Here is an 18791-nt window from a genome sequence, read left to right on the forward strand (position 1 = left end):
TCTATCAGGGTGGCCTGAGGATCTCTTGATCTTGAACCGTACTTTTGATGCTCAGCGCTCTGATGAGATGCCATCAGATCCAACTCCGGAACCCCCCACCTGAGGGTTATCTTTGAGAAAATTTCCGGATGGAGAGCCCACTCCGTGGGATGGAAAGTCTGTCTGCTTATTAAATCCGCCTCCCAGTAGTCCACTCCTGGAATGTGGATGGCAGATAGGAGACAATTGTGAGCTTCTACCCACTGCAGAATGTGAGTCACCTCCTTCATTTCCAAGGAACTCTGAGTTCCTCCCTGGTGGTTGATGTAAGCCACTGAGGTGATGTTGTCTGATTGGAATCTGATAAATCGGAATAAAGATAATTGAGGCCAAGCTGTCAAGGCATTGAAAATTGCTCTCAACATCAAAATGTTTATTGGAAGAGAAGACTCTTCCCGAGACAACAGGTCCTGAGCTTTTAGAGAGCCCCACACAGCTCCCCAGCCTAACAGGCTGGAGTCCATAGTCACAATCACCCATGAACGTCTCAGGAAGCAAGTTCCCTGAGACAGATGTTCTTGTGAAATCCACCACGAGAGAGATCTTGTTGGTAGGGGATCCAGATTTATCCTCTGCGGTCTCCGTTCCATTGACTAAGCATACAAAGCTGCAGAGGTTGTAGATGGAACCGAGCAAACGTAATGATGTCCATGGAAGCCACCATCAGACCAATCACCTCCATGCATTGAGCCACTGATGGATGAATAGCAGACTGGAGAGAAAGGCAAGAAGCCAGAAGTATGGATTTTCTTGTGACGTCCATCAGGAAAAAATTTCATGGACAGGGAATTTATGATTGTCCCTTGGAAACACACTCTTGTAGCAGGAACTAGAGAACTCTTTCCAGATTCACTTTCCACCCGTGGGAACATAGAAAAGACAACATCTCTGTATGAGATTTTGCTAGATGAAAAGATGACGCCTGAACCAAGATGTCGTCTATATAAGATTCCAAAGCAATTCCCTGGGATCTGATCACTGCCAATAAAGCCCCCAGAACCTTTGTGAAAATTCTGGGAGCCATGGCAAGACCAAACGGGAGTGCAACAAACTGCAAATACTTGTCCAGAAAAGCAAACCTTAGAAACTGGTTATGATCCCTGTAAATGGGAACATGTAAATACGCATCCTTCAGGTCTATGGTTGTCACTGAACTGACCTTCCTGAACCAACGGAAGAATGGAACAAATAGTTTTCATCTTGAAGGACGGAACCCTGAGGAATTTGTTGAGACACTTTAAGATCCCTCCTTTTTGGGAACCACAAATAGATTTGAATAGAATATTTGACCTTGTTCCTCTAGAGGGACTGTTACAATAACTCCCAGGGAGGATAGGTCATCTACGCAATTTAAGAAGGCCTCCCTCTTTACCTGGTTTGAAGATAGTCGTGACAGAAGAAATCTGCCCCTTGGAGGACAAGACTTGAATCCTATTTTGTAACCCTGGGATACTATGTCCACAGCCCACGGATCTAGGACATCGCATATCCAAGCCTGTTGAAAAAAGGAAAGCCTGCCCCCCCCACTTGATCCAGGGATCGGGGGCATTGCCTTCATGCTGATTTAGAGTCAGTGGAAGGCTTCTTGTTTTGCTTTCCCTTATTTCAAGGCTGGCTGGACTTCCAAGAGGACCTGGATTGGTCTGGTTTGGAAGAAGAGAAGGAAGACTTTTGTCCCTTAAAATTGCAAAAGGAATGAAAATGAGATGTCTGTCGACCCTTAGGTCTATTCTTCTTGTCCTAAGGTAGGAAAGATCTCTTTCCACCCGTAATTTCTGAAATGATTTCCGCCAGACCAGGACCGAATAGGGTTTTATAAGGTATAAGTCAAAAGCTTGGCCTTTGAAGAAAGATCAGCCGACCAAAATTTTGACCACAGAGCTCTAAGAGCTAGGACATCTTAGCTCCTAGTCTAATTATGCATGTTGGCATCACAGATAAAGGTATTGGCTAATTTAAGAGCCTTGATCCTATCTTGGATCTCCTCAACCGTAGTCTCCTCTGATATAAGATCAGACAGGGCATTGTACTAGTAAGATGCTGCACCCGCAACTGTAGCAATACTTGCCGCACGTTGCCACTGTAATCCTTGATGGATGTACATCTTCTTTAAGTAAGCCTCTAGCTTCTTATCCATGGGATCTTTAAAGGCACAACTATCCTCTATAGGAATACTAGTTCTTTTAGCTAGAGTAGAGATAGCGCATTCTACCTTAGGCATCTTCCGCAATGAGTCACAAATGGAGTCAGCAACAGGAAACATCTTTTTAAACACAGGGGAAGGAAAGGGGAAAAAGGAACCCCTGCTTATCCCATTCCTGAGCTATAATTTTAGACATCTTGTCTGGAACAGGAAAAACATCCTCAGAAGAGGGAGAATCATAAACTCTGTTAAGTTTAGAAGACTTTTTAGGGTTGACAGCAACAGAAGGTTCAGTCATCCAAAGTAGCTAAAACCTCCTACAGTAGTAAACGGAGATGTTCAAGCTTAAATCTGAAATTAACTTCTTCCGATTCTGAGAGTCTGAGATTTTACCTTCAGAAGCTACTGAGGTATCCTCCTCATTAGACATCTGAGAAAGGTTGACCAGCGCTGTTTTAGAGTCAGAAACCTTGATAGCAGACAAATATTTAGATTTTCTCTTACGCTTACCCGATAAGGAAAAGCAGACAAAGCCGCTGATACTGCAGAAGTAATCTGAGCGACAAAATCCCCAGGTAAATAAATACCCCCAGGAGTTTGAAAGGACACAAAAGGCACAGTATGATAAACAATTAAAGGCTAGGGACATTTGAGGAGAAACTTGAAGCATGTCACAAACAGCATTATACTGAGAGACACTTGGTACAGAAGGGAGTAACTTGTCTTTAAATTTTAAGTATTTAGATAAATATAAGGAACAGAATTGCATAGGAAGAACAATTTGGGCCTCTAAACAAAGTAGGCATTTATCCATGGAATTAGATTGATCCTGTTCTGAGTCCATAGCTAAAGAATCAGATCCCACTAAGAAAGGACAAATTATAATACAGATAATGATAATTTTAACCCAAAAAAAGAATAAAGCCCAAAATTTTAGAAGACTTTATTAAATAAATCACTAAACATACAGAGCTCTAAAATGTCCCTTAAGAAGCAACCTTAGACTGCCTGAGGCTCCTACCGTAACCGGATTGATATCCCGCTAGTAAGAGGAAGCAAGACTCTCCAGCAGAGATCTTTTCCTCTTTAGGCAGACGATCGTGAGAAGAGCCGCAAGCCACCACAGAGAGACACACAAATCTCCGCTCCGTAATTACGGAAATGCGGACGTCACATAAGCGGCAAGCAAAAGTGAAACTGTGCCACTAGTAAAAGCGCACAAAACACAAACGGCTATTAATAATAAAAGTCTTTACGTATGCTCATAAAATCTTTCTCATAAACCATTTACTGCCATAGCCTATCAGCTTTAACAATATAAGGGGAAAAGAAAAAAATCCCTTAGGTCCCTTGAACCAAGTGAACTCTCCACTAACCCCTTAAAACTCTCACTGTGTGTATAAAATCAACGTATAACTTTTTAACACAAAAAGTGCCAAAATAAGCTGCCCAAATTTTACCCTTAATCATATAAGGATAACTATGTCCCAGAATATATCCACTTAAGGGTTAACCTCAAAAGTGCTGACCTTCAGTACCTAGAAGGCAAATGGCACTTACCTGTGGATCCAGCTGCAGGGCAGATAACAGCTAATAAGGTGTGACCGGTACTCTACTCCCTGTCAGGGACCTGTAGTAAAAGAAAGAACAGAGTAACCAACCCTGGCTTTCTGAAAGGGGTAGCAAAAGTGTTAGAAGTAAAGCAAAGACCACCTCGCCACCTTCTAACTGCTAAAAGCCCCCATTACTCTCACTAAAGAGATTGATGTGGACACAGCTAGACCCCAATCATTGCTTGCAGGGAAAAGTACCCATAAAAGGATTAAATATATTCAGACACCATCTTCACACATCCACCATTGACAGAGGCAAAGAGAATGACTGAAGATTATGGGTAAGGGATACACTTAACAGTTTTGCTGGGGTGCTCTTTGCCTCCTCCTGCTGGCCAGGAATTGAATATCCCACTAGTAATTGGAATGACGTTGTGGACTCTCCATGGCATAGGAAAGAAAACAAAACACTTCACAAGCATAAAAAAAATCACCTTAATTCCTTAATTTATTTTTCTGAGTTGTTTTTTGTTGTGGGAAAGAGTGATGGACAGTTCTAAAATGCACCATCTAGAAAGCACATACTGTACCTGAAAGGCTAACTGGGATGAAAAGGTTAATTTATCTCTTTCAAAGAGACCTCGGCTGATATATATGAATATTGAGTATGTCACACAGTCAATAAGGTTATTCACTCGCAATCTGACATCATCTGATGGTTCTGAGTGTTGGACTGCCTTGTGAAACACAATATTAAATGCCTGTAATGGAGAAATAGGTTTTTGAGTAACTTTATTTAACAGTGAAATCTAGTGAAAGCAAACACTAATGGATTAACATTTTTACTCTACCATGGCAACTACTGGATAATTTCATATAGTGGTTATCATCATCCAAATACATTAAGCAGCTGTCTGTGCTGATGACAATGATAAAACAAAGAATACAAAATACCCTTAGTTTGGTTGGTTTGAATTGAGTTTTCCCTCAATTCAAAGCTTTTGGACCAAAATGAGATTAGGTTCTTTACCTAATGTGATTTACTTATTCTAAGTAAAACATTACATCTACTTTCAGCTATCCTGATTACTTTTTAATTAAATTATTTTATAATTGTAAAGGTCTTCCTCTTATTTAAAGGGACATAATACCCATATGTAAATTACTTGAAAGTAATGCAGCATAACTGTAAAGAGCTGACAGGAAAATATCACCTGAAGATATCTATGTAAAAAAGGAAGATATTTTACCTCAAAAATTGTTCAGCTTACACTAGTAAATGCTCTGTGAACAGTTATCCTTCAGTTACTATAGCTGCATGCTGTGAAAACAGCCAATCAGCTTTATTTGTGCTGATGTCACACTTTTTCTTTGCTTTGATATCATGAGATTTCACTGAAATCTTGCAAGATTTCATAGTACACTTCCTTAAACTGAAGAGGGAAATAACATGACTGTGACTGCATATGCTAGATGCACACTCTCTTGCAAGTCCTGGGACTAGCATCCTGATTGTCTGCTTAAAGTAACTTTACAATGAGATCTGGAGCATTAATATGTTAGATAAAAAATAAAAATAAAAAAACATAATATATATATATATATATATATATATATATATATATATATATATATATATATACAGTATATATGCATTTTTATTCCCTATATAGGGCTAGATTATGAGTGGCACGCTAACGGTAGTGCACAAGCAATATGGGGTATTTCAGAGCCAGTTAAGTAGTCACTGACATGAGAAAGGACAAAAGGAGAGAGAGCAGGGGTTGAGAGGTAGATCTGAGTATTATCAGCATAGAGGTGATATTTGAAGTCATAGCTGTTATTAAGTTTACCCAGTAAAAAAGTATAAATAGAGAAGAGTAGAGGACCCTAGGAGAGAGCCTTGAGGTACTCCAACAGACAGAGGCAATGAAGAGGATGAGTTGTAAGCAAATGAGACAGAGAAAGATCTGTTAAAGAGAAGAGTGGATCCACGAGAGGGCAGTGTCACAGAGACCAAGAGAGCTGAGAGTCTGTAGGAGGAGGGGATGGTCAACGGTGTCGAAGGCAGCATAGAGGTCAAGTAAGATAAGTATAGAGTAGTGGCTGTTGTTTTTAGCAGAAATAAGATTGTTAGTAACCTTGGTGTGGGCAGTTTCAATTTATTATTGAGGAGGACAGGAAGCAGGATAGGCAGTTGAAAAACAGTTTTTTAAGGAGTTTTGAAGCTAGCAGAAGCAGTGATTTTGGGTGGTAGTTTGTAGGAGAATTTTGGTTGAGGGAGGTAGTAATGATATTAATACCTGTTTAACCCTTTAGTGACCACAGCCCTTTTCAATTTTGGGTCCAGGGCTATTTTTACATTTCTGCTGTGTTTGTGTTTAGCTGTAATTTTCCTCTTACTCCTTTACTGCAGCCCCACATATTATATACTGTTTTTCTCTCAGTTAAATTAACTTTCTAAAAATATAATTATTTTCATCATATCTTATAATTTACTATACAAAATTATAAAAAAATTCACTTTTTCTAACTTTGACCCCCAAAACCTGTTACACATCTAAAAGCACCAAAAAAACACCCATACTAAATAGTTTCAAAATTTTGTCCTGAGTTTAGAAATACCCAATGTTTACATGTTCTATGTTTTTTTGCTAGTTATAGGGCAATAAGTACAAGTAGCACTTTGCTATTTCCAAACCATTTTTTTTTTCAAAAAGAGCGATAGTTACATTGGAACACTGATATCTGTCAGGAATCCCTAAATAACCCTTCATATGTATATATTTTTAAAAAGAAGACAACCTAAGGTATTAAACTTGTTGTATTTTGACTCTTTTCATGCAACCATTTTACCACCAATCTATGCCAAAGTTTGAAAAAAAGGGATGATTTTTTTTTTTTACAAAATAGTAATTTAAGAATACATTTATTGAGAACATTATGGGTTACTTCCAAATAACACCCCAATATGTATACAGCAACATCTCCTGAGTATAGTGATACCACCCATGAATAGGTTTGTCAGGTTCTCAGGGGGCTAAAAGGCCTTATTTTTAGGGGGCGCATTCCAGTTTTCCAACTTGGAATTTTCATATCTGTCATCATGCACCCATGTCCTATTTGGGACATTTCTGAAGGCGGCCAATGTAATTTACCCCCATCAAATCATATATTTTTGAAAAGTAGACACCCTAGGCTATTTTAAAAGTTGGTAGTTTAATACTTTCCATGCACTAATTCAACCACCAGTCTTTGTCAAACGTTTAGGAAGTCATTTTTTTGTGATATTTTTCACACACATTGTATTTTAGGCATGGATTCTCAGTTCTTGTTATGTGTTACTGCCAAAGAACACCCCAAAATTTGTTCAGCAAGATCTCACGAGTACAATGATACCACCTATGCATAGGTTTGTTGGATTGTTTGGGGTTTGCAATGCCAAACTTCTGACGTGTTTGTGATTTGTTCAAATTTAACATATCTTCTTTGACTATCTTCTTTTGGGGGGCCTTTGTACATACCCCAATTTATTTGCTCGCTATGAACGTGCATATATTTCAGAAGTTGAGACCCCAAGGTATTGTATATGGGGTGTTTTGATGCCTTTGATGCAAATGTTTTAGCCCAAAAAATTGGAAAAAGTGTGTGGTGTTTCACATTGCTTTTTGGCTATGATTTAGGAGAGCCTGTTGTAAGTTATTGCAAGAAAAATCTCTAGGTTGTTTTCTGCAAGACCTCCTGAGTACACCTATGCCCCCCATGCATAGGTTTTCCAGGATTTTGGGAAGGTTCTGTATGTTACAATTTTATGACTTGTAATTTTAGTTAAAAGTGAGAGTATTTCTTCTTATAGGCCTATCTTTAGTTTGGGGCCTATCGCATACTCCAGTTTTATTTATTGCCATGAAAGTGTATATATTTTAAATGTTGACACCCCAAGGTATTGTATATGGTGTGCTTTGATGCCTTTGATGCAACCATTTTAGAAAAAAAAATTGGAGAAAGTGTATGGTGGTAATTTTTAAATTTTCATTTTTTACACACACATTGCTTTTTGGCTATGATTTAGGAGTATATTTATCATAGTGCGAGTGGACATGATACGATGTGGCGTATCATGTCCGCTGCACATCGATAAATGCCGACAGCATTCTTGTGAACCCAATCGTATTCGATCGTATTCGATCGGGTTGATTTCTGTCCGCAGCCTTAGAACAGGTGGACAAGTTATGGAGTAGTGGTCTTCTGTTTCTGTTTCCCAGTTTTACTTATTTATTTTACCAGTTTTACTTAGTGTATATATTTGAAATGTTGACACCCCAAGGAATTGTATATCGTGTGCTTTGATACAACCGTTTTAGCCAAAACAATTGAAGAAAGTGTATGGTGGTAATTTTTCAATTTTCAATTTTACACACACATTGATTTTTTACTATGATTTAGGAGAGCATGTTGTAAGTTATTACAAAAAAACACTCCAGATTGTTTTCTGCAAGGCCCCCTGAGTATACCCATGCCCCCCATGCATAGGATTGACAGGGGTTTTGGTAAAATACAGCACCAATTTTAGAACTTATAAAAAATAGTGAAATGTCTCTATACTTAACTGTACTTGTCTCTGTACTTAACTGCCAACAGCTCCTCTTGGTGCAGAGCTGAGTTCTCCCCCCTTCGTAGCCGGGTGCGTGCAAGTTGTCCTGGGAAACCTGTGCAGTTCTTTTTAATTGTGCCGCAAGCTACTGTATCAAAGCAATACAGTAGCTTGAACAAAAGGACACTTGTATAGAAATTATCTAAATACAAGTGGTACCCTTTGTTCATCAGGGGTAATATCTAGTCCCAGACAATCTTGCAATGGTTCCCATATGTTCTGGGCAACCTGGAGGGTCAAGGTGGCTATCCTTTCCCTCATACACCCGTAAGGCCTGAGTATGCCCAGTCTTGCTCTCAAAGAGCTTATACACCTTTACCCCATACCTGAAGCGCTTGGAAGGAATATACTGCTTGAATCCCAGCCTTCCCTTATACTTCATCAGGGATTCATCCACACATATATTCCTTCCAGGTGTATAAGCCTCTGTAGACCTGGCAGCAAAGTGGGTAATCAGGGGGCGGATTTTATACAGCCTGTCAAATTGGGGATGCTCCCTAGGGGGGGCACAGGCTGTTGTCGCTAAAGTGCATGAAATGTAGAAACATTTCCTACCTCTTCCTTCACATACACTGGGAGAAAATGGGAGTAGAGCAGAAGGGGTTACTGCTCCAGTAGGAGCGAATGGAGGGTTTCTTTATGATGCCCATCAGCATAGTCAATGCCCTGAATTTTTTAAATTCTGGCACATCGATGGGGGCCCATTGCTGCTTTGCCAAATATGAGTTAGGCTTTGCTGCACAGAACTGATGGGCATATAAATTAGTTTGGGCGACAATGTTCCCCAATACATCATCACCCAGAAACACCTCCAGAAACTGTTGGGGGCTAAAACCTGCAACATCCATATTGATGCCAGGGATTTGCTGTGAAGGGTGGGATATCTGATGAGGCATTACCCACTCTTCAGCGGCAATGGCAGCAACACTTCTCCTTCTGGCAGGGGGGTAGCAGCCACAGAAACATCACTATCAGTTGAGACTGTATCTAATAATGTATCTGAGCATATGGCAGGCTAAAAATTGGGGTCTGAGTCAGACATAGAGATATCTGATTCTGATGCAAGGATGGCATACGCCTCCACAGCACTAAATATTCTCTGTGACATTATTTATTTTAACAGTTACAGAAAAAAAAATTACTAAAAAAAAATCAACACAAAATTTCAATTAAAATTAACTAAATGGCTCTGAAGATAGCCTTTGGGTATCACAAAAAAATTACTAAAAGAAAATGAACCCCTAAAAAAATGCAAAGACAGCAAAAAAGTGCTGCTGTACTACTGCCAATGATTTATAGTGATCGCTGGCAAGCTAGGGGTTAATGGCTCTGAAAAGAACCTTTGGGTCTCAGAATTTTTAACAAATATATTAGATAAATCTCTCTCTCTAAACACAGATCTCTCTCTCTCTCCACAAAAATGCAAGTGAGGAGAAGGATGGAGATCCACACTGGTCAGAGTCAATATTTACAAATATTGACATGATCAGACTAATGGAATATTTTATTATTAAGAAATGTATTACAGGGGCAAGCTCAGATTGGATGACCCTAGCCTGCCCCTATGATGAGGCAGGCTAGGGACACCCCGGAAGCCCCATGATGCACTGGGCATCGCCATCTTTGAAGCCTCATGGGGGTGGGGGAGGGGGGCTATATGGGGCTTATAATAGTAAAAAAATATATATATATATTATTTTAATACAGTATGTATTAAATACTGAGTGCCTCGACCCACCGAGGCACTCAGCACACAAGCAGAGCATCGGAAGCCTGTCCAATCGCTTCCGATGCTCTGCTAGACTGTCTTGCTCAACATGGAGTGAAACCGGAAGTGATCACTCATGGGGTGTGATCAATCCGGGGCCCGGCAGTCGGGAACAGTATTGCAGGATGCCTCGACATCGAGGCATCGCTGCAATACAGTTAGAGTGGTTGGAAGCGAGATTCGCGTCCAGCGCTCAAGTTACCTGAGGACGTACAGGGTACATCCTTGGTCGCTAATGACCTTTTTTGTAGGATGTACCCTGTACGTATTTTGTAGGACGTACCCTGTACGTATTTTGTAGGACATATCCTGTACGTCCTTGGTCGTTAAGGGGTTAAAGGGATATGAAACCCAAAAAAATTCCTTTCATGATTCAGATAGAGCATGCAATGTTAAACAACTTTCTAATTGACTTCTATTATCAATTTTTTTGTTCTCTTGGTATCTTTTGTTAAAAATCAGGGGCGTATACTTAGAAGCCGGCCCATTTCTGGAGCACTATATGGCAGCAGTGTTGAAAGAATGTTATCCATTTGAAAGAGCACTATTTCCTGCCATGTAGTGCTCCAGACACCTACCTAGGTATCTCTTCAACACAGAATACCAGGGGCACAAAGCACATTTTATAATAGAAGTAAATTGGAAACTTTTTTAAAATTGTATGGTCTGTCTGAATGACCTAGACTGTTGGTAATCTTTGTACTTTCAAAAAGCCTTCCTCATTATATTGGAGACAATATATAATGCCCACACAGTTTTTCTAGGCAGAGAGCATTCATTTCAAATTTTGCAATGTGCAGAACACTAAAGCGTGAGCAAGTTTAAATGGACACAGACAGATTAAGCAAACAATGTATTGAAAAAAATGTAACTGTAACATTACTTTATACAATGATAATATGGTCACATGGAAAACAGAAAAAGCGGAATCATTACATGTTTTTTTTACTTCACTCTGAAATTAGAATTAGCAGCCGACTTTCTATGATTTGTATAACTAAGCTCCTATATTAAATTAATCTATATTATATTATAAATTAATCTATATTAAATTAATCAGGTCTGCACTGAACAATTCTTTTACACAATTGCAATATAATGTAACAAGCTCTGTCAACTTTCTTTTTTCTTAAGGATGTCCAGCCTTTTCATTAGAGGCAACATTGGAAATGTTTGCTTGCACAAAGGGTCACAGTTTAGAAATATTACTAATCAAAAGTAAAAAAACAACAACATCATTTATGCTTACCTAATACATTCATTTATTTCATGGTGGTGAGAGTCCATGATCCATTACTCTCCCCTTCCACTAGGAGGAGGCAAAGATCCCCAAACCCCATGAGCTCTATAAAACCCCTCTCACCTTCCTGGTAACTAGGTCTGAGGTATAGCCAAGCAAAAGAGATAGGAAAAGAAATAAGAACAAAAAAAGGAGCAGGGAAAAAAGATGTGGAGAAAAATGGGTGGGTTCTTGTGGACTCTCACCAACATGAATTTATCAGGTAAGCATAAATTATGTTTCTTTCATGTAATTAACAAGAGTCCATGAGCTAGTGACGTATGGGATATACATTCCTACCAGGAGGGGCAAAGTTTCCCAAACCTTAAAATGCCTATAAATACACCCCTCACCACACCCACAAATCAGTTTTACAAACTTTGCCTCCAAGGGAGGTGGTGAAGTAAGTTTGTGCTAGATTCTACGTTGATATGCGCTCCGCAGCAAGTTGGAGCCCGGTTTTCCTCTCAGCGTGCAGTGAATGTCAGAGGGATGTGAGGAGAGTATTGCCTATTGAATGCAGTGATCTCCTTCTACGGGGTCTATTTCATAAGGTTCTCTGTTATCGGTCGTAGAGATTCATCTCTTACCTCCCTTTTCAGATCGACGATATACTCTTATATTTACCATTTCCTCTACTGATTCTCGTTTCAGTACTGGTTTGGCTTTCTACAAACATGTAGATGAGTGTCCTGGGGTAAGTAAGTCTTATTTTCTGTGACACTCTAAGCTATGGTTGGGCACTTTATTTATAAAGTTCTAAATATATGTATTCAAACATTTATTTGCCTTGACTCAGAATGTTCAACTTTCCTTATTTCCAGACAGTCAGTTTCATATTTGGGATTATGCTTTAAATTATCATATTTTGTCTTACCTCAAAAATTTGACTTTTTTCCCTGTGGGCTGTTAGGCTCGCGGGGGCTGAAAATGCTTCATTTTATTGCGTCATTTTTGGCGCGGATTTTTTTGGCGCAAAAATTCATTTCCGTTTCCGGCGTCATACGTGTCGCCGGAAGTTGCGTCATTTTTTGACGTTATTTTGCGCCAAAAATGTCGGCGTTCCGGATGTGGCGTCATTTTTGGCGCCAAAAGCATTTAGGCGCCAAATAATGTGGGCGTCTTATTTGGCGCCAAAAAATATGGGCGTCGCTTTTGTCTCCACATTATTTCAGTCTCATTTTCATTTGCTTCTGGTTGCTAGAAGCTTGATGTTTGGCATTTTTTTCCCATTCCTGAAACTGTCTTATAAGGAATTTGATTTATTTTGCTTTATATGTTGTTTTTTCTCTTACATATTGCAAGATGTCTCACGTTGCATCTGAGCCAGAAGATACTACAGGAAAACCACTGCCTGCTGGATCTACCAAAGCTAAGTGTATCTGCTGTAAACTTTTGGTAGCTATTTCTCCAGCTGTTGTTTGTATTAATTGTCATGACAAACTTGTTAAAGCAGATAATATTTCCTTTAGTGATGTACCATTGCCTGTTGCAGTTCCCTCAACATCTAAGGTGCAGAATGTTCCTGATAACATAAGAGATTTTGTTTCTGAATCCATAAAGAAGGCTTTGTCTGTTATTTCTCCTTCTAGTAAACGTAAAAAGTCTTTTAAATCTTCTCTCTCTACAGATGAATTTTTAAATGAACACCATCATTCTGATTCTTTGGACTCTTCTAGTTCAGAGGATTCTGTCTCAGAGATTGATGCTGATAAATCTTCATATTTATTTAAGATGGAATTTATTCGCTCTTTACTTAAAGAAGTACTAATTGCTTTAGAAATAGAGGATTCTAGTCCTCTTGATACTAATTCTATACGTTTGGATAAGGTTTTTAAAGCTCCTGCGGTTATTCCAGAAGTCTTTCCTGTTCCTAATGCTATTTCTGCAGTAATTGCTAAGGAATGGGATAAATTGGGTAATTCATTTACTCCTTCTAAACGTTTTAAGCAATTATATCCTGTTCCGCCTGACAGGTTAGAATTTTGGGACAAAATCCCTAAAGTTGATGGGGCTATTTCTACCCTTGCTAAACGTACTACCATTCCTACGTCAGATGGTACCTCGTTTAAGGATCCTTTAGATAGAAAAATTGAATCTTTTCTAAGAAAAGCTTATCTATGTTCAGGTAATCTTCTTAGACCTGCTATATCATTGGCTGATGTTGCTGCAGCTTCAACTTTTTGGTTGGAATCTCTAGCGCAACAAGTAACAAATCGTGATTCTCATGATATTATTATTCTTCTCCAGCATGCTAATAATTTCATCTGTGATGCCATTTTTGATATTATTAGAGTTGATGTTAGATTTATGTCTCTGGCTATCTTAGCCAGAAGAGCTTTATGGCTTAAGACTTGGAATGCTGATATGGCTTCTAAATCAACTCTACTTTCCATTTCTTTCCAGGGAAACAAATTATTTGGTTCTCAGTTGGATTCTATTATTTCAACTGTTACTGGTGGGAAAGGAACTTTTTTACCACAGGATAAAAAATCTAAAGGTAAAAACAGGGCTAACAATCGTTTTCGTTCCTTTCGTTTCAACAAAGAACAAAAGCCTGATCCTTCGTCCTCAGGAGCAGTTTCAGTTTGGAAACCATCTCCAGTCTGGAATAAATCCAAGCCTGCTAGAAAGGCAAAGCCTGCTTCTAAGTTCACATGAAGGTACGGCCCTCATTCCAGTTCAGCTGGTAGGGGGCAGGTTACGTTTTTTCAAAGAAATTTGGATCAAATCTGTTCACAATCTTTGGATTCAGAACATTGTTTCAGAAGGGTACAGAATTGGTTTCAAGATGAGACCTCCTGCAAAGAGATTTTTTCTTTCCCATGTCCCAGTAAATCCAGTGAAAGCTCAAGCATTTCTGAATTGTGTTTCAGATCTAGAGTTGGCTGGAGTAATTATGCCAGTTCCAGTTCCGGAACAGGGGATGGGGTTTTATTCAAATCTCTTCATTGTACCAAAGAAGGAGAATTCCTTCAGACCAGTTCTGGATCTAAAATTATTGAATCGTTATGTAAGGATACCAACGTTCAAGATGGTAACTGTAAGGACTATATTGCCTTTTGTTCAGCAAGGGAATTATATGTCCACAATAGATTTACAGGATGCATATCTGCATATTCCGATTCATCCAGATCATTATCAGTTCCTGAGATTCTCTTTTCTAGACAAGCATTACCAATTTGTGGCTCTACCGTTTGGCCTTGCTACAGCTCCAAGAATTTTCACAAAGATTCTCGGTGCCCTTCTGTCTGTAATCAGAGAACAGGGTATTGTGGTATTTCCTTATTTGGACGATATCTTGGTACTTGCTCCGTCTTTACATTTAGCAGAGTCTCATACGAATCGACTTGTGTTGTTTCTTCAAGATCATGGTTGGAGGATCAATTTACCAAAAAGTTCTTTGATTCCTCAAACAAGGGTAACCTTTCTGGGTTTCCAGATAGATTCAGTGTCCATGACTCTGTCTTTAACAGACAAGAGACGTCTAAAATTGATTACAGCTTGTCGAAACCTTCAGTCACAATCATTCCCTTCAGTAGCCTTATGCATGGAAATTCTAGGTCTTATGACTGCTGCATCGGACGCGATCCCCTTTGCTCGTTTTCACATGCGACCTCTTCAGCTCTGTATGCTGAACCAATGGTGCAGGGATTACACGAAGATATCTCAATTAATATCTTTAAAACCGATTGTTCGACACTCTCTAACGTGGTGGACAAATCACCATCGTTTAATTCAGGGGGCTTCTTTTGTTCTTCCGACCTGGACTGTAATTTCAACAGATGCAAGTCTCACAGGTTGGGGAGCTGTGTGGGGATCTCTGACGGCACAAGGAGTTTGGGAATCTCAGGAGGTGAGATTACCGATCAATATTTTGGAACTCCGTGCAATTTTCAGAGCTCTTCAGTTTTGGCCTCTTCTGAAGAGAGAATCGTTCATTTGTTTTCAGACAGACAATGTCACAACTGTGGCATACATCAATCATCAAGGAGGGACTCACAGTCCTCTGGCTATGAAAGAAGTATCTCGAATTTTGGTTTGGGCGGAATCCAGCTCCTGTCTAATCTCTGCGGTTCATATCCCAGGTGTAGACAATTGGGAAGCGGATTATCTCAGTCGCCAAACGTTGCATCCGGGCGAATGGTCTCTTCACCCAGAGGTATTTCTTCAGATTGTTCAATTGTGGGGGCTCCCAGAGATAGATCTGATGGCCTCTCATCTAAACAAGAAACTTCCCAGGTATCTGTCCAGATCCCGGGATCCTCAGGCGGAGGCAGTGGATGCATTATCACTTCCTTGGAAGTATCATCCTGCCTATATCTTTCCGCCTCTAGTTCTTCTTCCAAGAGTAATCTCCAAGATTCTGAGGGAATGCTCGTTTGTTCTGCTAATAGCTCCGGCATGGCCTCACAGGTTTTGGTATGCGGATCTTGTCCGGATGGCATCTTGCCAGCCATGGACTCTTCCGTTAAGACCAGACCTTCTGTCACAAGGTCCTTTTTTCCATCCGGATCTGAAATCCTTAAATTTAAAGGTATGGAGATTGAACGCTTGATTCTTGGTCATAGAGGTTTCTCTGACTCCGTGATTAATACTATGTTACAGGCTCGTAAATCTGTATCTCGAGAGATATATTATAGAGTCTGGAAGACTTATATTTCATGGTGTCTTTCTCATCATTTTTCTTGGCATTCTTTTAGAATACCGAGAATTTTACAATTTCTTCAGGATGGTTTGGATAAGGGTTTGTCCGCAAGTTCTTTGAAAGGACAAATCTCTGCTCTTTCTGTTCTTTTTCACAGAAAGATTGCTATTCTTCCTGATATTCATTGTTTTGTACAAGCTTTGGTTCGTATAAAACCTGTCATTAAGTCAATTTCTCCTCCTTGGAGTTTGAATTTGGTTCTGGGAGCTCTTCAAGCTCCTCCGTTTGAACCTATGCATTCATTGGACATTAAATTACTTTCTTGGAAAGTTTTGTTCCTTTTGGCCATCTCTTCTGCTAGAAGAGTTTCTGAATTATCTGCTCTTTCGTGTGAGTCTCCTTTTCTGATTTTTCATCAGGATAAGGCGGTGTTGCGAACTTCTTTTGAATTTTTACCTAAAGTTGTGAATTCCAACAACATTAGTAGAGAAATTGTGGTTCCTTCATTATGTCCTAATCCTAAGAATTCTAAGGAGAAATCATTGCATTCTTTGGATGTTGTTAGAGCTTTGAAATATTATGTTGAAGCTACGAAATCTTTCCGTAAGACTTCTAGTCTATTTGTTATCTTTTCCGGTTCTAGGAAAGGCCAGAAAGCTTCTGCCATTTCTTTGGCATCTTGGTTGAAATCTTTAATTCATCTTGCCTATGTTGAGTCGGGTAAAACTCCGCCTCAAAGAATTACAGCTCATTCTACTAGGTCAGTATCTACTTCCTGGGCGTTTAGGAATGAAGCTTCGGTTGACCAGATCTGCAAAGCAGCAACTTGGTCTTCTTTGCATACTTTTACTAAATTCTACCATTTTGATGTATTTTCTTCTTCTGAAGCAGTTTTTGGTAGAAAAGTTCTTCAGGCAGCGGTTTCAGTTTGAATCTTCTGCTTATGTTTTTTGTTAAACTTTATTTTGGGTGTGGATTATTTTCAGCAGGAATTGGCTGTCTTTATTTTATCCCTCCCTCTCTAGTGACTCTTGTGTGGAAAGATCCACATCTTGGGTAGTCATTATCCCATACGTCACTAGCTCATGGACTCTTGTTAATTACATGAAAGAAAACATAATTTATGTAAGAACTTACCTGATAAATTCATTTCTTTCATATTAACAAGAGTCCATGAGGCCCACCCTTTTTTGTGGTGGTTATGATTTTTTTGTATAAAGCACAATTATTCCAATTCCTTATTTTATATGCTTCGCACTTTTTCTTATCACCCCACTTCTTGGCTATTCGTTAAACTGATTTGTGGGTGTGGTGAGGGGTGTATTTATAGGCATTTTAAGGTTTGGGAAACTTTGCCCCTCCTGGTAGGAATGTATATCCCATACGTCACTAGCTCATGGACTCTTGTTAATATGAAAGAAATGAATTTATCAGGTAAGTTCTTACATAAATTATGTTATCTTTCATAAAGGTGGTAAGGGTCAATGATCCATTACTCCTGGGAACTAATACCCAAGCTGTGGAGTCCACCAGTAACGAAAAATAAGGTCAGGATGAAAAGAACATCTTTTTTTCCACAGTGAAGCAAAATCCACAACCCAAATAGAACCCAGAAGAAAAAACAGTGTAATAAGCAATTAAAATGACCAACAGGCAAAATAATCTTGAGACAACTGCCTGAAGCACTACCAAAGGTTGCCTCAGAAGAAACATCAGAATGATAGAATATAGCAAAGTAAGCAAAAAATACCAAGAAGCTACCTTGCAAAATTAGTCAACAGAAGCCTAATTCTAAAAAAGAAGTGGAAACTGATCTGATAGAATGGGCAAAAATCCATCTAGCAGTAGGCTGACCCACCTTATTGATCAAAAGTATCACTTAAGAAGCTAAAGAAATGGCAGAAGCTTTCTGCCCCTTTCTGGAACAGAAATGTGAACAAACAAACTGGAAGTTTGTATGAAATCCTTATAATATTCAAGGCTTATACAACATCCAAGATATGAAGAAGCCTCTCTGTCGAATTCAAGGATTGAGAAAAAAAGAAGGGACAACAATTTCCCAACATATAATCCAAAGACTCAACCTGCGGAAAGAATACAAATACAATCCACAAAACTGCCTTATCCTGATAAAAGATTAGAAAATTCACATGAAAGAGCGGACAACTCAGTGACTCTTCTAGCAGAAAAGATAGCCAAAGAAAGTAATATATTCCAATTTCTGAAGTACAGGTTACGTTTAGGAATTTAGCTATGTTTGTCTTAACACTATTTTAGTGGTGAGACTACAGTGTGATGCAGGTAGTGTAAGTGTAGTTACAGTTAGGTTCACAGGCATTATTTGAAGTAATCATACACAGAAACTGTTTGTGCTGTTTAGGAACATTTAAAATACAGCCCCCCCAACCACTGAAAGTGCCAACAAGTGGCATTGTCGGTAGATTTTTGCAAAAGCAGTGATCCCTATTATTTATGGAAGGCACAGCTCCACTCAACGTCATTTTGCGGGTCCATCCACTTTTTTAGAATATATTGACAGACCGACGGACTGCGAGGCTGATGAGACCAGAAAGGTAGTATCTCGTCGGTCTGTCAATGCTTCGAATAAATACCAACAGATGACAAATATGCCACTACCCATACTCCAAATACATCTCTCCGACAAAAACTGAGGGAAAATGGGCCTCATCTCAATCTGAGAACCCCT

The 18791-nt window shown here is 39.3% G+C and overlaps 1 protein-coding gene across 1 annotated transcript in view; it reads right to left on the reverse strand.

The window, feature by feature from the left end:
- The window catches only part of LOC128658546 (dynein axonemal heavy chain 11-like), a 1692686-nt gene that overhangs the window by 185892 nt on the left and 1488003 nt on the right, over positions 1 to 18791 (reverse strand). Inside the window, 1 exon segment of the mRNA XM_053712841.1 lies at positions 4326 to 4496. Within this exon segment, the coding sequence (XP_053568816.1) occupies positions 4326 to 4496 (171 nt within the window).

The sequence above is a fragment of the Bombina bombina genome, chromosome 1, assembly GCF_027579735.1.
Source record: "Bombina bombina isolate aBomBom1 chromosome 1, aBomBom1.pri, whole genome shotgun sequence".
NCBI lineage: Eukaryota > Metazoa > Chordata > Amphibia > Anura > Bombinatoridae > Bombina > Bombina bombina.